We start from the raw sequence: 24,441 nt of genomic DNA, 5'->3' as shown, positions 1-24,441 counted from the left end.
ACTACAGTGAGATACAGTCTACTACAGTGAGATGCAGCCTACTACAGTGAGATACAGCCTACTACAGTGAGATGCAGTCTACTACAGTGAGATACAGCCTACTACAGTGAGATGCAGTCTACTACAGTGAGATGCAGCCTACAGTCTACTACAGTGAGATGCAGCCTGCTACAGTGAGATGCAGCCTGCTACAGTGAGATGCAGCCTACTACAGTGAGATGCAGCCTACAGCCTGCTACAGTGAGATGCAGCCTACTACAGTGAGATGCAGCCTACTACAGTGAGATGCAGTCTACTACAGTGAGATGCAGCCTACAGTCTACTACAGTGAGATGCAGCCTACTACAGTGAGATGCAGTCTACTACAGTGAGATGCAGCCTACTACAGTGAGATGCAGCCTGCTACAGTGAGATGCAGACTACAGTCTACTACAGTGAGATGCAGCCTACTACAGTGAGATGCAGCCTGCTACAGTGAGATGCAGCCTACAGTCTACTACAGTGAGATGCAGCCCACAGCCTACTACAGTGAGATGCAGCCTACAGTCTACTACAGTGAGATGCAGCCTACTACAGTGAGATGCAGCCTACTACAGTGAGATGCAGCCTACTACAGTGAGATACAGTCTACTACAGTGAGATGCAGCCTACAGTCTACTACAGTGAGATGCAGCCTACTACAGTGAGATGCAGTCTACTACAGTGAGATGCAGCCTACAGTCTACTACAGTGAGATGCAGCCTACTACAGTGAGATGCAGCCTACTACAGTGAGATGCAGCCTGCTACAGTGAGATGCAGCCTACTACAGTGAGATGCAGCCTACTACAGTGAGATGCAGCCTACAGTCTACTACAGTGAGATGCAGCCTACTACAGTGAGATGCAGCCTACTACAGTGAGATGCAGCCTACTACAGTGAGATGGAGTCTACTACAGTGAGATGCAGCCTACAGTCTACTACAGTGAGATGCAGCCTACAGTCTACTACAGTGAGATGCAGCCTACTACAGTGAGATGCAGCCTACTACAGTGAGATGCAGCCTACTACAGTGAGATGCAGCCTACTACAGTGAGATGCAGCCTACTACAGTGAGATGCAGCCTACTACAGTGAGATGCAGCCTACTACAGTGAGATGCAGCCTACAGCCTACTACAGTGAGATGCAGCCTACAGTCTACTACAGTGAGATGCAGCCTACTACAGTGAGATGCAGCCTACTACAGTGAGATGCAGCCTACTACAGTGAGATGCAGCCTACTACAGTGAGATGCAGTCTACTACAGTGAGATGCAGCCTACAGTCTACTACAGTGAGATGCAGCCTACTACAGTGAGATGCAGGCTACTACAGTGAGATGCAGCCTACAGTCTACTACAGTGAGATGCAGCCTACTACAGTGAGATGCAGCCTACAGCCTGCTACAGTGAGATGCAGCCTACTACAGTGAGATGCAGCCTACTACAGTGAGATGCAGCCTACTACAGTGAGATGCAGCCTACTACAGTGAGATGCAGCCTACAGTCTACTACAGTGAGATGCAGCCTACTACAGTGAGATGCAGCCTACAACAGTGAGATGCAGCCTACAGCCTACTACAGTGAGATGCAGGCTACTACAGTGAGATGCAGCCTACTACAGTGAGATGCAGCCTACTACAGTGAGATGCAGCCTACTACAGTGAGATGCAGCCTACTACAGTGAGATGCAGTCTACAGTCTACTACAGTGAGATGCAGCCTCCATCCTACTACAGTGAGATGCAGCCTACTACAGTGAGATGCAGCCTACTACAGTGAGACGCAGCCTGCTACAGTGAGATGCAGCCTGCTACAGTGAGATGCAGCCTACAGTCTACTACAGTGAGACGCAGCCTACCAGAGTGAGATGCAGCCTACTACAGTGAGATGGAGCCTGCTACAGTGAGATGCAGCCTACAGTCTACTACAGTGAGATGCAGCCTACAGTCTACTACAGTGAGATGCAGCCTACTACAGTGAGATGCAGCCTGCTACAGTGAGATGCAGCCTGCTACAGTGAGATGCAGCCTACAGTCTACTACAGTGAGATGCAGCCCACAGCCTACTACAGTGAGATGCAGCCTACAGCCTACTACAGTGAGATGCAGCCTACTACAGTGAGATGCAGTCTACTACAGTGAGATGCAGCCTACTACAGTGAGATGCAGTCTACTACAGTGAGATGCAGCCTACAGTCTACTACAGTGAGATGCAGTCTACTACAGTGAGATACAGCCTACTACAGTGAGATGCAGTGTACTACAGTGAGATGCAGCCTACAGCCTACTACAGTGAGATGCAGTCTACTACAGTGAGATGCAGCCTACAGTCTACTACAGTGAGATGCAGCCTGCTACAGTGAGATGCAGCCTACTACAGTGAGATGCAGCCTACTACAGTGAGATGCAGCCTACTACAGTGAGATGCAGCCTACTACAGTGAGATGCAGTCTACTACAGTGAGATGCAGCCTACAGTCTACTACAGTGAGATGCAGCCTACTACAGTGAGATGCAGGCTACTACAGTGAGATGCAGCCTACAGTCTACTACAGTGAGATGCAGCCTACTACAGTGAGATGCAGCCTACTACAGTGAGATGCAGCCTACTACAGTGAGATGCAGCCTACAGTCTACTACAGTGAGATGCAGCCTACTACAGTGAGATGCAGCCTACTACAGTGAGATGCAGCCTACAGTCTACTACAGTGAGATGCAGCCTACTACAGTGAGATGCAGTCTACTACAGTGAGATGCAGCCTACAGTCTACTACAGTGAGATGCAGCCTACTACAGTGAGATGCAGGCTACTACAGTGAGATGCAGCCTACAGCCTGCTACAGTGAGATGCAGCCTACTACAGTGAGATGCAGCCTACTACAGTGAGATGCAGCCTACTACAGTGAGATGCAGTCTACTACAGTGAGATGCAGCCTACTACAGTGAGATGCAGCCTACTACAGTGAGATGCAGCCTACAGTCTACTACAGTGAGATGCAGCCTACTACAGTGAGATGCAGGCTACTACAGTGAGATGCAGCCTACAGTCTACTACAGTGAGATGCAGCCTACTACAGTGAGATGCAGCCTACTACAGTGAGATGCAGTCTACAGTCTACTACAGTGAGATGCAGCCTCCAACCTACTACAGTGAGATGCAGCCTGCTACAGTGAGATGCAGCCTACAGTCCACTACAGTGAGATGCAGCCTGCTACAGTGAGATGCAGCCTACTACAGTGAGATGCAGCCTACTACAGTGAGATGCAGCCTACTACAGTGAGATGCAGCCTACTACAGTGAGATGCAGCCTACTACAGTGAGATGCAGCCTACTACAGTGAGATGCAGCCTGCTACAGTGAGATGCAGCCTACAGTCTACTACAGTGAGATGCAGCCTACAGTCTACTACAGTGAGATGCAGCCTACAGTCTACTACAGTGAGATGCAGCCTGCTACAGTGAGATGCAGCCTACTACAGTGAGATGCAGCCTACAGTCTACTACAGTGAGATGCAGCCCACAGCCTACTACAGTGAGATGCAGCCTACAGTCTACTACAGTGAGATGCAGCCTACTACAGTGAGATGCAGCCTACTACAGTGAGATGCAGCCTACTACAGTGAGACACAGTCTACTACAGTGAGATGCAGCCTACAGTCTACTACAGTGAGATGCAGTCTACTACAGTGAGATACAGCCTACTACAGTGAGATGCAGTGTACTACAGTGAGATGCAGCCTACAGCCTACTACAGTGAGATGCAGTCTACTACAGTGAGATGCAGCCTACAGTCTACTACAGTGAGATGCAGCCTGCTACAGTGAGATGCAGCCTACTACAGTGAGATGCAGCCTACAGCCTGCTACAGTGAGATGCAGCCTACTACAGTGAGATGCAGCCTACTACAGTGAGATGCAGCCTACTACAGTGAGATGCAGCCTACTACAGTGAGATGCAGCCTACAGTCTACTACAGTGAGATGCAGCCTACTACAGTGAGATGCAGGCTACTACAGTGAGATGCAGCCTACAGTATACTACAGTGAGATGCAGCCTACTACAGTGAGATGCAGCCTACTACAGTGAGATGCAGCCTACTACAGTGAGATGCAGTCTACAGTCTACTACAGTGAGATGCAGCCTCCATCCTACTACAGTGAGATGCAGCCTGCTACAATGAGATGCAGCCTACAGTCTACTACAGTGAGATGCAGCCTGCTACAGTGAGATGCAGCCTACAGCCTACTACAGTGAGATGCAGTCTACTACAGTGAGATGCAGCCCACTACAGTGAGACACAGTCTACTACAGTGAGATGCAGCCTACAGCCTACTACAGTGAGATGCAGCCTACAGCCTACTACAGTGAGATGCAGCCTACAGCCTACTACAGTGAGATGCAGCCTACAGCCTACTACAGTGAGATGCAGCCTACTACAGTGAGACGCAGCCTACTACAGTGAGATGCAGCCTACTACAGTGAGATGCAGCCTACAGTCTACTACAGTGAGATGCAGCCTACTACAGTGAGATGCAGCCTACTACAGTGAGATGCAGCCTGCAGCCTACTACAGTGAGATGCAGCCTACTACAGTGAGATGCAGCCTACAGTCTACTACAGTGAGATGCAGCCTACTACAGTGAGATGCAGCCTACTACAGTGAGATGCAGCCTACTACAGTGAGATGCAGCCTACTACAGTGAGATGCAGCCTACTACAGTGAGATGCAGCCTACTACAGTGAGATGCAGCCTACAGCCTACTACAGTGAGATGCAGCCTGCAGCCTACTACAGTGAGATGCAGCCTACAGCCTACCACAGTGAGATGCAGCCTACAGCCTACTACAGTGAGATGTGAGATGCAGCCTACTACAGTGAGATGCAGCCTGCAGCCTACTACAGTGAGATGCAGCCTACTACAGTGAGATGCAGCCTACTACAGTGAGATGCAGCCTACTACAGTGAGATGCAGCCTACAGCCTACTACAGCCTACTACAGCCTACAGCCTACTACAGTGACATGCAGCCTACTACAGTGAGATGCAGCCTGCAGCCTACCACAGTGAGATGCAGCCTGCAGCCTACCACAGTGAGATGCAGCCTACAGCCTACCACAGTGAGATGCAGCCTACAGCCTACTACAGTGAGATGTGAGATGCAGCCTACTACAGTGAGATGCAGCCTACTACAGTGAGATGCAGCCTCCATCCTACTACAGTGAGATGCAGCCTGCTACAGTGAGATGCAGCCTACAGTCCACTACAGTGAGATGCAGCCTGCTACAGTGAGATGCAGCCTACTACAGTGAGATGCAGCCTACTACAGTGAGACGCAGCCTACTACAGTGAGACGCAGCCTACTACAGTGAGACGCAGCCTACTACAGTGAGATGCAGCCTACTACAGTGAGATGCAGCCTGCTACAGTGAGATGCAGCCTACAGTCTACTACAGTGAGATGCAGCCTACTACAGTGAGATGCAGCCTACAGCCTACTACAGTGAGATGCAGCCTACTACAGTGAGATGCAGCCTACTACAGTGAGATGCAGCCTACTACAGTGAGACGCAGCCTACTACAGTGAGACGCAGCCTACTACAGTGAGACGCAGCCTACCAGAGTGAGATGCAGCCTACTACAGTGAGATGCAGCCTGCTACAGTGAGATGCAGCCTACAGTCTACTACAGTGAGATGCAGCCTACAGTCTACTACAGTGAGATGCAGCCTACAGTCTACTACAGTGAGATGCAGCCTACTACAGTGAGATGCAGCCTGCTACAGTGAGATGCAGCCTACAGTCTACTACAGTGAGATGCAGCCCACAGCCTACTACAGTGAGATGCAGCCTACAGCCTACTACAGTGAGATGCAGCCTACTACAGTGAGATGCAGTCTACTACAGTGAGATGCAGTCTACTACAGTGAGATGCAGTCTACTACAGTGAGATGCAGCCTACTACAGTGAGATGCAGCCTACAGTCTACTACAGTGAGATGCAGTCTACTACAGTGAGATACAGCCTACTACAGTGAGATGCAGTGTACTACAGTGAGATGCAGCCTACAGCCTACTACAGTGAGATGCAGTCTACTACAGTGAGATGCAGCCTACAGTCTACTACAGTGAGATGCAGCCTGCTACAGTGAGATGCAGCCTACTACAGTGAGATGCAGCCTACAGCCTGCTACAGTGAGATGCAGCCTACTACAGTGAGATGCAGCCTACTACAGTGAGATGCAGCCTACTACAGTGAGATGCAGTCTACTACAGTGAGATGCAGTCTACTACAGTGAGATGCAGCCTACAGTCTACTACAGTGAGATGCAGCCTACTACAGTGAGATGCAGGCTACTACAGTGAGATGCAGCCTACAGTCTACTACAGTGAGATGCAGCCTACTACAGTGAGATGCAGCATACTACAGTGAGATGCAGCCTACTACAGTGAGATGCAGTCTACAGTCTACTACAGTGAGATGCAGCCTCCATCCTACTACAGTGAGATGCAGCCTGCTACAGTGAGATGCAGCCTACAGTCTACTACAGTGAGATGCAGCCTGCTACAGTGAGATGCAGCCTACTACAGTGAGATGCAGCCTACTACAGTGAGATGCAGTCTACTACAGTGAGATGCAGCCCACTACAGTGAGACACAGTCTACTACAGTGAGATGCAGCCTACAGTCTACTACAGTGAGATGCAGTCTACAGCCTACTACAGTGAGATGCAGCCTACAGCCTACTACAGTGAGACGCAGCCTACTACAGTGAGACGCAGCCTACTACAGTGAGACGCAGCCTACTACAGTGAGATGCAGCCTACAGTCTACTACAGTGAGATGCAGCCTACTACAGTGAGATGCAGCCTGCAGCCTACTACAGTGAGATGCAGCCTGCAGCCTACTACAGTGAGATGCAGCCTGCAGCCTACTACAGTGAGATGCAGCCTACTACAGTGAGATGCAGCCTACAGCCTACTACAGTGAGACGCAGCCTACAGCCTACTACAGTGACATGCAGCCTACTACAGTGAGATGCAGCCTGCAGCCTACTACAGTGAGATGCAGCCTGCAGCCTACCACAGTGAGATGCAGCCTGCAGCCTACCACAGTGAGATGCAGCCTACAGCCTACCACAGTGAGATGACAAGCTTGCTTGTTTCAATCTTACCTTTTCAAAAGAGTTGCAGCTTCCTTCGATACTCTGTGAAACTTCCTGAGTATTTGATCATTCCATTCCCCTCTGAAATGTTCTTGTAGAATCCCCATCAAATGCCAGTTGGCTTAGAAGAGCGGGGGTAGAATGCTTCTTCCGCGCTGACTGAAAACGTTTTGTCAAAGTGGAAAAGGAGTTCTCGCATGTAGCTGTGGACGCCCCCCAAAAGGAACTCGATAATGTCCACAATCGCAGACAAATACATCCGATTTCTTGCCAGCTGCCCATCATACCATGTTGTTGTCATGTTGTGCTGCTACCATGCTGTGTTGCTACCATGTTGTTGTCATGTTGTGTTTCTACCATGTTGTTGTCATGTGTTGCTACCATGTTGTTGTCATATTGTGTTTCTACCATGTTGTTGTCATGTTGTGTTTCTACCATGTTGTTGTCATGTTGTGTTGCTACCATGTTGTTGTCATGTGTTGTTGCGATGTTGTTGTCATGTTGTGTTTCTACCATGTTGTTGTCATGTGTTTCTGCTACCATGTTGTTGTCATGTGTTGTTGTCATGTGTTTCTGCTACCATGTTGTTGTCATGTGTTGTTGTCATGTGTTTCTGCTACCATGTTGTTGTCATGTGTTGCTACAATGTTGTTGTCATGTTGTGTTTCTACCATGTTGTTGTCATGTTGTGTTGCTACCATGTTGTTGTCATGTTGTGTTTCTACCATGTTGTTGTCATGTTGTGTTGCTACCATGTTGTTGTCATGTTGTTTTTCTACCATGTTGTTGTCATGTTGTGTTGCTACCATGTTGTTGTCATGTTGTGTTGCTACCATGTTGTTGTCATGTTGTGTTTCTACCATGTTGTTGTCATGTTGTGTTGCTACCATGTTGTTGTCATGTTGTTTTTCTACCATGTTGTTGTCATGTTGTGTTGCTACCATGTTGTTGTCATGTTGTGTTGCTACCATGTTGTTGTCATGTTGTGTTGCTACCATGTTGTTGTCATGTTGTGTTTCTACCATGTTGTTGTCATGTTGTGTTTCTACCATGTTGTTGTCATGTTGTGTTTCTACCATGTTGTTGTCATGTTGTGTTGCTACCATGTTGTTGTCATGTTGTGTTGCTACCATGTTGTTGTCATGTTGTGTTGCTGCCATGTTGTTGTCATGTTGTGTTTCTACCATGTTGTTGTCATGTTGTGTTGCTACAATGTTGTTGTCATGTTGTGTTGCTACCATGCTGTGTTGTCATGTTGTGTTGCTACCATGTTGTTGACATGTTGTGTTTCTACCATGTTGTTGTCATGTTGTGTTTCTACCATGTTGTTGTCATGTTGTGTTTCTACCATGCTGTGTTGTCATGTTGTGTTTCTACCATGTTGTTGTCATGTTGTGTTGCTACCATGTTGTTGTCATGTTGTGTTGCTACCATGTTGTTGTCATGTGTTGTTGCGATGTTGTTGTCATGTTGTGTTGCTACCATGTTGTTGTCATGTGTTGCTACCATGTTGTTGTCATGTGTTTCTTCTACCATGTTGTTGTCATGTTGTGTTTCTACCATGTTGTTGTCATGTTGTGTTTCTACCATGTTGTTGTCATGTTGTTTTTCTACCATGTTGTTGTCATGTTGTGTTGCTACCATGTTGTTGTCATGTTGTGTTGCTACCATGTTGTTGTCATGTTGTGTTGCTACCATGTTGTTGTCATGTTGTGTTGCTACCATGTTGTTGTCATGTTGTGTTGCTACCATGTTGTTGTCATGTTGTGTTTCTACCATGTTGTTGTCATGTTGTGTTTCTACCATGTTGTTGTCATGTTGTGTTTCTACCATGTTGTTGTCATGTTGTGTTGCTACCATGTTGTTGTCATGTTGTGTTGCTGCCATGTTGTTGTCATGTTGTGTTTCTACCATGTTGTTGTCATGTTGTGTTTCTACCATGCTGTGTTGTCATGTTGTGTTTCTACCATGTTGTTGTCATGTTGTGTTGCTACCATGTTGTTGTCATGTTGTGTTGCTACCATGTTGTTGTCATGTTGTGTTGCTACCATGTTGTTGTCATGTGTTGCTACCATGTTGTTGTCATGTGTTGCTACCATGTTGTCGTCATGTGTTGCTACCATGTTGTCGTCATGTGTTGCTACCATGTTGTCATGTGTTTCTACCATGTTGTTGTCATGTGTTGTTGCGATGTTGTTGTCATGTTGTGTTGCTACCATGTTGTTGTCATGTGTTTCTGCTATGTTGTTGTTGTTGTCATGTGTTGTTGTCATGTGTTTCTGCTACCATGTTGTTGTCATGTGTTTCTACCATGTTGTTGTCATGTGTTTCTTCTACCATGTTGTTGTCATGTTGTGTTGCTACCATGTTGTTGTCATGTTGTGTTGCTACCATGTTGTTGTCATGTTGTGTTGCTACCATGTTGTTGTCATGTTGTGTTGCTACCATGTTGTTGTCATGTTGTGTTGCTACCATGTTATTGTCATGTTGTGTTTCTACCATGTTGTTGTCATGTTGTGTTTCTACCATGTTGTTGTCATGTTGTGTTTCTACCATGTTGTTGTCATGTTGTGTTGCTACCATGTTGTTGTCATGTTGTGTTGCTGCCATGTTGTTGTCATGTTGTGTTTCTACCATGTTGTTGTCATGTTGTGTTGCTACAATGTTGTTGTCATGTTGTGTTGCTACCATGCTGTGTTGTCATGTTGTGTTGCTACCATGTTGTTGACATGTTGTGTTTCTACCATGTTGTTGTCATGTTGTGTTTCTACCATGTTGTTGTCATGTTGTGTTTCTACCATGCTGTGTTGTCATGTTGTGTTTCTACCATGTTGTTGTCATGTTGTGTTGCTACCATGTTGTTGTCATGTTGTGTTCCTACCATGTTGTTGTCATGTGGTGTTTCTACCATGTTGTGTTTCTACCATGCTGTGTTGTCATGTTGTGTTTCTACCATGTTGTTGTCATGTTGTGTTGCTACCATGTTGTTGTCATGTGGTGTTGCTACCATGTTGTTATGTGTTGCTGCCATGTTGTTGTCATGTTGTGTTGCTGCCATGTTGTTGTCATGTTGTGTTGCTGCCATGTTGTTGTCATGTTGTGTTGCTGCCATGTTGTTGTCATGTTGTGTTGCTGCCATGTTGTTGTCATGTTGTGTTGCTGCCATGTTGTTGTCATGTGGTGTTTCTACCATGTTGTGTTGCTACCATGTTGTTGTCATGTTGTGTTGCTGCCATGTTGTTGTCATGTTGTGTTGCTGCCATGTTGTTGTCATGTTGTGTTGCTGCCATGTTGTTGTCATGTTGTGTTGCTACCATGTTGTTGTTTCTACCATGTTGTGTTGCTACCATGTTGTTGTCATGTTGTGTTGCTGCCATGTTGTTGTCATGTGGTGTTGCTACCATGTTGTGTTTCTGCCATGTTGTGTTTCTACCATGTTGTTGTCATGTTGTGTTGCTGCCATACTATGTTGTTGTTTTAGGTCTCTCTTCATGTAGTGTTGTGTGTCTCTCTTGTCGTGATGTGTGTCCTATATTTTTTATTTAATCTATTACACACACACACACACACACACACACACACACACACACACACACACACACACACACACACACACACGGTTGATGTGGCATAATGCAGCGTCTGCAGTAACCGAGTATTCCAGCCTCTCTCTCTCTTCCTATGAAGAGTTGCTATTATATAAATGTTGTTGGACAGAAAACCTGCGGCTAAGGGTAGGATCCCAGGTTAACCTGGGCTGGCTCCTCTGTTCCAAGATCATCCGGGAACAGTGGAGGTGGAGGGGGCTGTGGCGCCATTATGCCGGCGCTTGTGGAAGGGTGGGTAGGCTCCTGCACACAGAGCTAGCTGGAGCTCGGCAGCATCAGTGATGCTGGGCTTGGCTGCGGCATCAGGTGGTTTGACGATCATGCTGCTGCTGCTCATCACAGTTCTTTGTTTGAGTACTTTGGCTAAGCCAATTTCTGATAAACATCAATATCAGTCATCCTGTCTAGTTGTGTACCATCCCACTAGAAATACAACAAGGTCTGTATTCATAAAGCACCTTAGAGTAGGAGTGCTGACCTGGGATCAGTTTAGCCTTTTAGATTATATTGAATGGATAGGGTGGACCTGATCCCTATATAGTGCACTACTTTAGACCAGAGCCCTATGGAACCCTATTCCCTATATAGTGCACTACTTTAGACCAGAGCCCTATGGAACCCTATTCCCTATATAGTGCACTACTTTAGACCAGAGCTCTATAGAACCCTATTCCCTATATAGTGCACTACTTTAGACCAGAGCCCTATGGAACCCTATTCCCTATATAGTGCACTACTTTAGACCAGAGCCCTATGGAACCCTATTCCCTATATAGTGCACTACTTTAGACCAGAGCCCTATGGGACCCTATTCCCTATATAGTGCACTACTTTAGACCAGAGCCCTATGGGACCCTATTCCCTATATAGTGCACTACTTTTGACCAGAGCCCTATTCCTAGATAGTGCACTACTTTAGACCAGAGCCCTATGGAACCCTATTCCCTATATAGTGCACTACTTTAGACCAGAGCCCTATGGAACCCTATTCCCTATATAGTGCACCAGATAGTGTACAGGGTACTAGTTCAGACACTGCCCATGGAGTAACCTGACAGTGTTTTCCAGGGTGGCAGTGCTGTGAAGGCTGAACAAATATAGAAATGTGAAACCTAACTCTAACCTTATATAACCTCCATAACTTCTCAGATGGGATTACTAGAAGGAAGCACAGCGATATGTTACTTCAGATCTGGGCCGGTATTCATCAAGTGTCTCGGAGTAGGAGATCCAATCTAGGAATAGGGTTCCATAGGGTTTTGGTCTAAAGTAGTGCACTATATAGGGAATAGGGTTCCATAGGGTTTTGGTCTAAAGTAGTGCACTATATAGGGAATAGGGTTCCATAGGGTTTTGGTCTAAAGTAGTGCACTATATAGGGAATAGGGTTCCATAGGGTTTTGGTCTAAAGTAGTGCACTATATAGGGAATAGGGTTCCATAGGGTTTTGGTCTAAAGTAGTGCACTATATAGGGAATAGGGTTCCATAGGGTTTTGGTCTAAAGTAGTGCACTATATAGGGAATAGGGTTCCATAGGGCTTTGGTCTAAAGTAGTGCACTATATAGGGAATAGGGTTCCATAGGGCTCTGGTCTAAAGTAGTGCACTATATAGGGAATAGGGTTCTATAGAGCTCTGGTCTAAAGTAGTGCACTATATATAGGGAATAGGATTCCATAGGGCTCTGGTCTAAAGTAGTGCACTATATAGGGAATAGGGTTCCATAGGGCTCTGGTCTAAAGTAGTGCACTATATAGGGAATAGGGTTCCATAGGGCTCTGGTCTAAAGTAGTGTACTATATAGGGAATAGGGTTCCATAGGGCTCTGGTCTAAAGTAGTGTACTATATAGGGAATAGGGTTCCATAGGGCTCTGGTCTAAAGTAGTGCACTATATAGGGAACAGGGTTCTATAGGGCTCTGGTCTAAAGTAGGACAGGGTTCCATTTGGGACACAGTCCATGCCTACTACACTCCAGACTGCTCTCTAACCACAGAGGCCTAGTCTGTCTCTTTTAGTTACACTTGAAGACTTAGAGAGGACTGAAGCTCTGCTCTCTCGGTCCGCTGAGCATGTCTACTAGCTCCGAGCAACAGAGAGAGCAGCGCTGACGAGCCACAGCGCTGACGAGCCACGGCCTTGCCTCAACCGCACACGTGTACACACACACACACACACACACAGTCAGCTTGAGAAGGATTTGTCCTATTAAAGCAGTTCTCTAGTCTAGTTTTGCCACTGTGACGACTGCCCTCAAAGCTTCTCCAGGTCCACAACAAGGCATACAGCTAATCTGATGTATCAATGTAAGCCGTCGGTTTGAGGTTTGCTCCACTACACTGACAGACTGCCCTTAAAGCTATTCAAAACTTCCCAGTGCCACAACAAGGCATACAGCTAATCTGATGTATCAGTAATACTCAAACCTCAAGAATACAGACCGCTGGACCTCAGTGAGAAACACGGGTCTACAGACCGCTGGACCTCAGTGAGAAACACAGGTCTACAGACCGCTGGACCTCAGTGAGAAACACGGGTCTACAGACCGCTGGACCTCAGTGAGAAACACGGGTCTACAGACCGCTGGACCTCAGTGAGAAACACGGGTCTACAGACCGCTGGACCTCAGTGAGAAACACGGGTCTACAGACCTCTGGACCTCAGTGAGAAACACAGTCCTACAGACCGCTGGACCTCAATGAGAAACAGTAGCTGTACAGCCCTACAGCCCAACATCCCTACAGCTCTACTGCCCTACAGCTCTACAGCCCTACAGCCCTACAGCTCTACTGCCCTACAGCCCAACATCCCTACAGCTCTACTGCCCTAGAGCTCAGCCCCATCAGTAGTACTTCAGTAGTACTTCAGTAGTACATAGAGGGAATCACTAAAATGAGAAAGGTCTTCTACTGCCCGGGTTAGTTCCCTGAAGAACCTGTTCTCTTCTGGGTTATTTTAGTCTTGTTGAGTGGTTCATTCTGATCTGTGGTACTGTAGTGTCTGTCTGCTCAGGACATCTGTGGTTCTCAAACCTCTCCTGTGGACCCTCAGCCATGCCATCTGTGGTCGACTCGTGTGCTAGTCTAAAGTAGTGCACTATATATAGGGAATAGGGTTCTATAGGGCTCTGGTCTAAAGTAGTGCACTATATAGGGAATAGTGTTCCATAGGGCTCTGGTCTAAAGTAGTGCACTATATATAGGGAATAGGGTTCCATAGGGCTCTGGTCTAATGTAGTGCACTATATAGGGAATAGGGTTCCATAGGGCTCTAGTCTAAAGTAGTCCACTATATAGGGAATAGGGTTCCATAGGGCTCTGGTCTAAAGTAGTGCACTATATAGGGAATAGGGTTCCATAGGGCTCTAGTCTAAAGTAGTGCACTATATATAGGGAATAGGGTTCTATAGGGCTCTGGTCTAAAGTAGTGCACTATATATAGGGAATAGGGGCCACTTGGGACACAAGCCACATGTACGTACCAGGCAGAAACCTGAGGTTCTGGAGGAGTTGTCGCTCCTGGTTGAAGTCCACCATGAGATGGTTCATGTTGTCTGTGGCCTTGGGCTTCATGGTCAGTCTGAAGGCTGGGGCCATGGTTACCCTGCAGGGAGGAACATGGCACAGTGAGGCCACCATAGCAGAGTAACACCACCAACAACAACACCCTTCAGCTAGCCTGAGTACCAGTCTGTTTGTGCTTATCACATTCAAAGTTTAGTACCGATGTCATTTCTATCGGAATACATACATACATAAGATTATGGTTTTGTGAGACATGCTAACTCCTTGTCATGTTTGTCTTGGCCACGACAGCAACGGCGTTGGAGTTGGCAAGATCAGGAACAGGTCTGGGAACAGGCTACCCTTCCCAGCAGGTGTCGGAGACACAAACAAGAGCAATGTTTCCATTAACTTGTGATTTTTTTTGGTCGCCATTTACAAAGTTGGCATAGACAATAGATTCGGCAATAGCTTGCTACGGTGCATTTGCATTTAAATGTCTGGTGTTTTTTTTTCGATATAAACAGCTGGACATAATGAAAACCACACACAAAAAAATAAAAACCATCACCACAAATTTTTTTTTTGTAATTTACGTTTTCGCGAAAATGTGGTTGAAGTGTTTCCATTATCCATTTAGGCAGATTGCTAAATAATAAATTGGCAACAGACCCTGTCTGCCCTCCCACATACAATATCTGGTTCATGGCTCAGGTTGCCCGCCAAAGCCAGCATTGACAGAATGCAATAAATTCATTAATATTTGCTATAGTCTAAATCATTCTCATGTGCCAACTGTTCGCCACGGTCCGTGGTCGCCCCGGTGAGACTTGCACTCCTGTATGTCTGATATAATTGGTCGGTGAAACTTGCATCCAGCCAACCAGAAAAGCAAGTGGAAGCAATTTCAGGCATTGTTGAAAGTCATGACAAGGGCTGTATGCATAACGCATCTCAGAGAAACCTGCTGTTTACAGCTACAATAGGTCATTTACAAATCAAGGATCCTGCAAAGAAATTTAATTTTTTATTATGAAAAATAGATTAACATTTTACATTTTTAGTCATTTAGCAGACGCTCTTATCCAGAGCGACTTACAGTAGTGAATACATACATTTCAATAAAAAAAAAAAATATATTATTTATTGATTTTTATTGTTTTTGTACTGGCCCCCCGTGGGAATCGAACCCACAACCCTGGCGTTGCACACACCATGCTGGCGTTGCAAACACCATGCTCTACCAACCGATTAACAATCAGTGGGTTTTGAGAATTAAATGTGGAGTGGAGCTTCATAGTTAGGCTCAGCGTTGACGTGGCCCCGCGTACCTTCAAAATTATTTGTCAACGCTCATTTTTTTCCCCTCGAAAAAAACACAGTTTCCATCATAATTTGGTCGCAATAAATGAAGTCAGACAAAATAATAATAATAATAATAATAATAATCCAGGCCGCCGAACGGATAAAAATGTTGTCGAGCTTTAGAAAACGTCTCCCTTTCCATTACACGTCGCAATGCTTTCGTCCAATAAACCTGGGTCAATGGAAACTTGCCTAATGTCACTTACCTTGGGGTCAGTTACAGCAAACAAAGACTCACACACACACACACACACGTTGATACACTAAATGCATGTTACTTTTACTTCACTGGATGTTCTGACCAGATCGCTGACTACATGAAGAAAACAACTAAAAAAAGACATCTAGTTAGTAAAGCACATAAAACAAGACCTCTAACTATTTGACCAGATTATGACTCTAAACCGCTAAGCTCGGCTTCTCACACCACTGCAACGTGATACCAGGCATGTCCATTTGTCTGGAAACCAGACGTTGAATTTCATTGAATTCTATGTTGGGCAGAATTGAGCGTTTGAATCAGGGAAGTTCCCTCTACATTAGGGCCCGTAACTAGGGTTTTCGTTTTAGTGAGGTCTGGATGAAACCTAAAAACGTTCAAGTGCTATTTGGAGAACAGTAAAAAACGTGCAACAATGACCCCAGTCATTATCACTTCGGCTGCTGTAGGTTCATTCCCCTCAGTCCAGCTACAAAACACATTGCAGTTGCTATAGCTAACAGGCTATGTTATAAAAGGGGGGGGGGGTGATTCACACTGACACAACACATCAGCGACAAAACAAAAACGTGGGATATATATTTTTTTTAAATTACAAAAAATTGATCATTTGTATTATAATGTTCCCTGCAGGGAAGATAGGTCCTATGGAGATGTCCATATTGATACATACGGTATCTTATTTAAAAAAAATATATATTTAAGTTTCCCGAACTTGTTTGATTAGATCAGTACAGATTTTGTCAAGTTTGGGAACCACTGTACTGACCTCTTCTCTGTCTCCTCTGCTTCTTCCTACATGCATTGCAGCCTGCCTCAGTCTCACCACTGAGCGTCACATCACCGTATATCTCAGTAACCTACTCTCTGTAAAGCAAAGTTATTATGAGAACTTAGTGGCATATGTTTTGCTCCTCGCCAACACACCGTCAGCAGCTTCTCTACACGTGTTGCGTATCGAGTCGACTGCGAACTGGGTAGTTAGTTTCACGTCGCCCTCAGCCTCTGCCGTGAGAGGGCGGACTTAGCCGTTTGAGAGAGAGGTGAATATGCTGCTAAAAAGGCAAATCCTGGAGGAACAGGAGAACATATCTAACTAACCACTGGTTCACAAAGAGACAGGAGACAAAACTAACTAAGTTGTGCACCGGGGCCTCCCACTATTTCTATTCTGGTTAGAGCCAGTTTGCGCTGTTCTGTGAAGGGAGTAGTACACATCGTTGTACCAGATCTTCAGTTTCTTTGCAATTTCTTTGCATGGAATAGCCTTCATTTCTCAGAACAAGAATAGACTGACGAGTTTCAGAAGAAAGTTCTTTGTTTCTGGACATTTTGAGCCTGTAATCGAACCCACAAATGCTGATGCTCCAGATACTCAACTAGTCTAAAGAAGGCCAGTTTTATTGCTTCTTTAAATCAGTACAGCAGTTTTCAGCTGTGCTAAAATAATTGCAAAAGGGTTTTCTAATGATCAATTAGCCTTTTAAAATGATAAACTTGGATTAGCTAACACAATGTGCCATTGGAACACAGGAGAGATGGTTGCTGATAACGGGCCTCTGTATGCCTATGTAGATATTCCATAAAAAATATAATTAAAAAGCAGTTTCCAGCTACAATAGTCATTTACAACATTAACAAAGTCTACACTGTATTTCTGATCAATTTGATGTTATTTTAAAATGGACAAAAACTTGCTTTTCTTTCAAAAACAAGGACATTTCTAAGTGACCCAAAACTTTTCAACGGTAGAGTAAATGACTAACCACTGGTTCTCCAAGAGGCAGGAGAACATAACGAACTAACCACTGGTTCTCCAAGAGGCAGGAGAACATAACGAACTAACCACTGGTTCTCAATGAGGCAGGAGAACATAACGATCTAACCACTGGTTCTCAATGAGGCAGGAGAACATAACGATCTAACCACTGGTTCACAATGAGGCAGGAGAACATAACGAACTAACCACTGGTTCTCAATGAGGCAGGAGAACATAACGATCTAACCACTGGTTCTCAATGAGGCAGGAGAACATAACGAACTAACCACTGGTTCTCCAAGAGGCAGGAGAACATAACGAACTAACCACTGGTTCTCAATGAGGCAGGAGAACATAACGAACTAACCACTGGTTCTCAATGAGGCAGGAGAACATAACGAACTAACCACTGGTTCTCAATGAGGCAGGAGAACATAACGATCTAACCACTGGTTCTCCAAGAGGCAGGAGAACATAACGAACTAACCACTGGTTCTCAATGAGGCAGGAGAACATAACGAACTAACCACTGGTTCTCCAAGAGGCAGGAGAACATAACGATCTAACCACTGGTTCTCAATGAGGCAGGAGAACATAACGAACTAACCACTGGTTCTCCAAGAGGCAGGAGAACATAACGAACTAACCACTGGTTCTCAATGAGGCAGGAGAACATAACGAACTAACCACTGGTTCTCCAAGAGGCAGGAGAACATAACGAACTAACCACTGGTTCTCCAAGAGGCAGGAGAACATAACGATCTAACCACTGGTTCTCAATGAGGCAGGAGAACATAACGATCTAACCACTGGTTCTCCAAGAGGCAGGAGAACATAACGAACTAACCACTGGTTCTCCATGAGGCAGGAGAACATAACGATCTAACCACTGGTTCACAATGAGGCAGGAGAACATAACGAACTAACCACTGGTTCTCAATGAGGCAGGAGAACATAACGATCTAACCACTGGTTCACAATGAGGCAGGAGAACATAACGAACTAACCACTGGTTCTCAATGAGGCAGGAGAACATAACGATCTAACCACTGGTTCTCCAAGAGGCAGGAGAACATAACGAACTAACCACTGGTTCTCAATGAGGCAGGAGAACATAACGAACTAACCACTGGTTCTCAATGAGGCAGGAGAACATAACGAACTAACCACTGGTTCTCAATGAGGCAGGAGAACATAACGAACTAACCACTGGTTCTCAATGAGGCAGGAGAACATAACGATCTAACCACTGGTTCTCCAAGAGGCAGGAGAACATAACGAACTAACCACTGGTTCTCAATGAGGCAGGAGAACATAACGAACTAACCACTGGTTCTCCAAGAGGCAGGAGAACATAACGATCTAACCACTGGTTCTCAATGAGGCAGGAGAACATAACGAACTAACCACTGGTTCTCCAAGAGGCAGGAGAACATAACGAACTAACCACTGGTTCTCAATGAGGCAGGAGAACATAACGAACTAACCACTGGTTCTCCAAGAGGCAGGAGAACATAACGAACTAACCACTGGTTCTCCAAGAGGCAGGAGAACATAACGATCTAACCACTGGTTCTCAATGAGGCAGGAGAACATAACGATCTAACCACTGGTTCTCCAAGAGGCAGGAGAACATAACGAACTAACCACTGGTTCTCCATGAGGCAGGAGAACATAACGATCTAACCACTGGTTCACAATGAGGCAGGAGAACATAACGAACTAACCACTGGTTCTCAATGAGGCAGGAGAACATAACGATCTAACCACTGGTTCACAATGAGGCAGGAGAACATAACGAACTAACCACTGGTTCTCAATGAGGCAGGAGAACATAACGATCTAACCACTGGTTCTCCAAGAGGCAGGAGAACATAACGAACTAACCACTGGTTCTCAATGAGGCAGGAGAACATAACGAACTAACCACTGGTTCTCAATGAGGCAGGAGAACATAACGAACTAACCACTGGTTCTCCAAGAGGCAGGAGAACATAACGAACTAACCACTGGTTCTCAATGAGGCAGGAGAACATAACGAACTAACCACTGGTTCTCCAAGAGGCAGGAGAACATAACGAACTAACCACTGGTTCTCCAAGAGGCAGGAGAACATAACGATCTAACCACTGGTTCTCAATGAGGCAGGAGAACATAACGATCTAACCACTGGTTCTCAATGAGGCAGGAGAACATAACGAACTAACCACTGGTTCTCCAAGAGGCAGGAGAACATAACGATCTAACCACTGGTTCTCCATGAGGCAGGAGAACATAACGAACTAACCACTGGTTCTCCAAGAGGCAGGAGAACATAACGATCTAACCACTGGTTCTCAATGAGGCAGGAGAACATAACGAACTAACCACTGGTTCTCAATGAGGCAGGAGAACATAACGAACTAACCACTGGTTCTCCATGAGGCAGGAGAACATAACGAACTAACCACTGGTTCTCCAAGAGGCAGGAGAACATAACGAACTAACCACTGGTTCTCAATGAGGCAGGAGAACATAACGATCTAACCACTGGTTCTCCATGAGGCAGGAGAACATAACGATCTAACCACTGGTTCTCCATGAGGTAGATGCGATTAGAACTCAGTCAGATGAAGAATATTAGCGTTCTGAGCTTTGATGAACGGTGGGAGAAATATTTCGACGTTGACACGTAATAGATTCTCTTTATTGTGTAGAATATATATATATATATATATATATATATATATATATATATATATATTTTATGATGATTTATTTTTCAAATGAGAAAATAAAAATAGCCCAAGGTCCGGACCTTCGTGTCCTTATATGTAGATACGGCCGTGAACAAGCCAGAATGTTGTTTTTAACTTACTTTATCGGTTATCCGTATGGTTGGTCCTTTTGGCGACAGGAATGTGAGACAATATATCCACAGGAAGGTATAATTACATCAACTTTTCAAAGCGCCGGTAGTGCGTTCGTATTTGTAACACCTGAAGCACGCGCAGAACCATGTAAACACCAGCTCGGATAGTATGCATGCGCCTCACGCAGGTATTTTGACCTTCTGCACATGCTCCAGGTGTTTTAATTATACTTTCCTGTGGAAAAGTAGAATTCATTCCTACCGCCAAAAGGACCGCCAAATACACAGACAACCAGTAAAGTATGTTAACATATTATTTTCTGGTTTGTAAAAGGTCGTGAGAGTAAACTTTCCTGATAAAAAAAAAAATAATAATAATAATAATAATTTCTGCACGACTTAGAATTCAATGCAATTCAACGTCGGGTTTCCAGGCATGTCCAGAGACTAAAGAAGGGAAAGAGTGTACCGTACCTATCTTTGATCTGCTTGGCAGCCTTGGAAGAAGAGGAGGAGAGGAAGAGGAGAAAGAAGAAGTGGGACCGTTAGTACAATAGAGATATATCATAGTTAGTACAGCCATGCAGGCACGGGATGGGGTACAGGCAAGGGGTACAGGCACGGGATGGGGTACAGGCACGGGATGGGGTACAGGCACGGGACTCAAGATTCTGTATTATAGGAAATTTTGGAAAATCATGTTTGTTAGTTCAGGAGAACACTATTCATCATAGTATCAACACTTTGAAAGTAATCCAAAAATAAATCAAAGAAACTCCATGTAGTTTCACTTTACAGTGAAGACATACTACAACCTATGACAGCTATACGAGGCTCTTGACTCGTAAATCAATGTTGACCTTCATTCACTTCCTGGTAGTCCTCGTCAGCTGATCACATTCAAATAATGTTATTGTCTAAGGCTTACATACGGAGTGATTTCAGTGCCAACAAATTGTATTTGAATTCCATCATTTAGAATTTGTATTAGGACATTGAATTTGAAATGTTTGAAAATTTGTAATGCACAATTTAATTGAATATTCAAATGCAATATTTATATATATTCAGTTTCAATATGGTAGATATTGCATTCATTGCCTGTGTATCAAGTTGACAAACTATAATTTCAAGTTGATCAAAGTTTTATAATATTTCAACTTCTCAAGATGCATTCAGATTCAAGTTATCTGAATTCAGATCCGAACCAAGGAGACAACATCCTGGTACTTTGCAGAGGCCAGGAAAAGTAGAGGAGAACAGAGAATTCAAAAAACGCTCACTCCGGTAAACAGAACCTTCTTGCGGGTTCTGAAGACAATGTGCCATGTTGAATTTATTTTTCTTCCTATGAATTTGTCTCTAGCATTTGAACTACTATAAACTATTATGACCCCTTTCCTGAAAGCTGAGACTCCTTGGACATGCAGGAGACCTGGTTCTGAACCCAGTCAGTCACAAGACAAAGATTAAAATAAGGAGTGGAAAGGCTATCCTTCGAAGGGCTGTGACAGGGCTATTCAACTGTATTCTTACGGGGGGCCAAATTGTGTTTTTGTTGTGACACTCCCTTCTAACGTGGCCTGTCATCATCATCATCATCATCATAGAGGGGACAGAAGGCAGACCTACGCGCAGCTTTCAAGAATGGGGTCATAATAGCTTATAGCCCGAAACAATTAGAACGCTAAAGCCAAATTCACAGGAAGAAAAATAAATTCAACATGACATATTTTGGCTTCAGAAATCGCAAGAAGCTTCTGTTTAGCACAGTGAGTATTTCATTCTCTGTTCTCCTCTACTTTTCCTGGCCTGCAAAGTAACCAGGATGTTGTCTCTGGTTTTGAATCTGAATTTAGAGAACTGAATTTGAAAAACTGAATCTGAAAAGTTGAATACATTAAACTTTGATAGACTTGATACAGAGACAATGAATGCAATATCTACCATATCGAAACTGAATATATAAAATATTGAATTTTAATATTTGAAAACCCGAATGCAATATTCACTCAATTCAGTTTCAAATCACGAAATACAAGTTCAACTGATGAATTCAATGATTCAATTTGTGCATTAAATGCAACAAAAAAAATGAAATTCTAATTCAATATCCTATGGAAATAAAAATGTCTGTTGGCACTGAAAGCACTTCATACTTACACACCCAATTATAAATGTTTTTTTGTCAGAGGCCCTAGAGAACAGCAGCCTCTACCTTAGTGAACTCGTCCTCGTCGTTAATATCCAGAGCTTTGTTTGCAAACTCCAGCAGCTCCACTGCACTCTTCAAGGCACTGCCGCTCTGTGTCAGTTGATGCTACGGAACAAAGAGGGGGACAAAAAGACATTTCAGAAGGGTGAGCTGTTACAACACTGAATGGAATTGACCTTGATACCTCATGTTGAAGCCTGATTTAAATAGAACTAAACTAAAAGCATCCACTATATACATATATAAATAAAAAATAGACACACAACGACTCATTCGAGGGGTTTTCTTTATTTTTTACTATTTTCTACATTGTAGAATAATAGTGAAGACTTCAAAACTATGAAATAACACATATGGAATCATGTAGTAACCAACAAATCTAAATATATTTTATATTTGAGATTCTTCAAAGTAGTCACCCTTTGTCTTGATGACAGCTTTGCACACTCTTGGAGTGCACTAAATAGGAAATAGGGTCCCATAGGGCTCTGGTCTAAAGTAGTGCACTAAATAGGAAATAGGGTTCCATAGGGCTCTGGTCAAAAGTAGTGCACTATATAGGGAATAGGGTTCCATAGGGCTCTGGTCTAAAGTAGTGCACTATATATAGGGAATAGGGTTCCATAGGGCTCTGGTCTAAAGTAGTGCACTATATAGGGAATAGGGTTCCATAGGGCTTTGGTCTAATCACTATATAGGGAATAGGGTTCCATAGGGCTTTGGTCGAATCACTATATAGGGAATAGGGGGCCATTTGGGATGCACAGGAGGCTGAACAGGCTCTCATAACTGTCCTTCCTACAGGACAGAGATAGCTGACCAATAGAAGACCTTATGGTAGCTATCAGCTGCTATTGCTAAGCCTCCTCTCAGGTTCCAGGAACCCCAAGGAGAGAGGACCAGAGACGGGGAAAGGTAACAGAGAGTACCCCAAGGAGAGAGGACCAGAGACGGGGAAAGGTAACAGAGAGTACCCCAAGAGAGAGGACCAGAGAGGGGGAAAGGTAACAGAGAGTACCCCAAGGAGAGAGGACCAGAGAGGGGGAAAGGTAACAGAGAGTACCCCAAGGAGAGAGGACCAGAGAGGGGGAAAGGTAACAGAGAGTACCCCAAGGAGACGACCAGAGACGGGGAAAGGTAACAGAGAGTACCCCAAGGAGAGAGGACCAGAGAGGGGGAAAGGTAACAGAGAGTACCCCAAGGAGAGAGGACCAGAGACGGGGAAAGGTAACAGAGAGTACCCCAAGGAGAGGACCAGAGACGGGGAAAGGTAACAGAGAGTACCCCAAGGAGAGAGGACCAGAGAGGGGGAAAGGTAACAGAGAGTACCCCAAGGAGAGAGGACCAGAGACGGGGAAAGGTAACAGAGAGTACCCCAAGGAGAGAGGACCAGAGACGGGGAAAGGTAACAGAGAGTACCCCAAGGAGAGAGGACCAGAGAGGGGGAAAGGTAACAGAGAGTACCCCAAGGAGAGAGGACCAGAGAGGGGGAAAGGTAACAGAGAGTACCCCAAGGAGAGAGGACCAGAGACGGGGAAAGGTAACAGAGAGTACCCCAAGGAGAGGACCAGAGACGGGGAAAGGTAACAGAGAGTACCCCAAGGAGACGACCAGAGCGGGGGAAAGGTAACAGAGAGTACCCCAAGGAGAGAGGACCAGAGACGGGGAAAGGTAACAGAGAGTACCCCAAGGAGAGAGGACCAGAGACGGGGAAAGGTAACAGAGAGTACCCCAAGGAGACGACCAG

General features: G+C 45.0%; 1 protein-coding gene across 5 annotated transcripts in view; it reads right to left on the bottom strand.

Annotated features, from left to right (window-relative positions):
* LOC106568556 (FSD1-like protein) overlaps positions 1 to 24,441 on the bottom strand; it is a 125,836-nt gene that overhangs the window by 76,156 nt on the left and 25,239 nt on the right. For all 5 annotated transcript variants that reach the window (XM_045692678.1, XM_045692675.1, XM_045692674.1 and 2 more), the window contains exons 4-6: positions 22,698 to 22,799; positions 20,954 to 20,976; positions 14,263 to 14,384 (exon numbers count right to left, since the gene is read on the bottom strand). In XM_045692678.1, coding sequence (XP_045548634.1) covers positions 14,263 to 14,384; positions 20,954 to 20,976; positions 22,698 to 22,799 — 247 coding nt within the window. The remainder of the gene's footprint in view (positions 1 to 14,262; positions 14,385 to 20,953; positions 20,977 to 22,697; positions 22,800 to 24,441) is intronic.

The sequence above is a fragment of the Salmo salar genome, chromosome ssa13 (genome assembly GCF_905237065.1).
Source record: "Salmo salar chromosome ssa13, Ssal_v3.1, whole genome shotgun sequence".
NCBI lineage: Eukaryota > Metazoa > Chordata > Actinopteri > Salmoniformes > Salmonidae > Salmo > Salmo salar.
The sequence above is the reverse complement of the archived record's forward strand: the minus strand, read 5'-3'. Positions and strand labels throughout refer to the sequence as shown.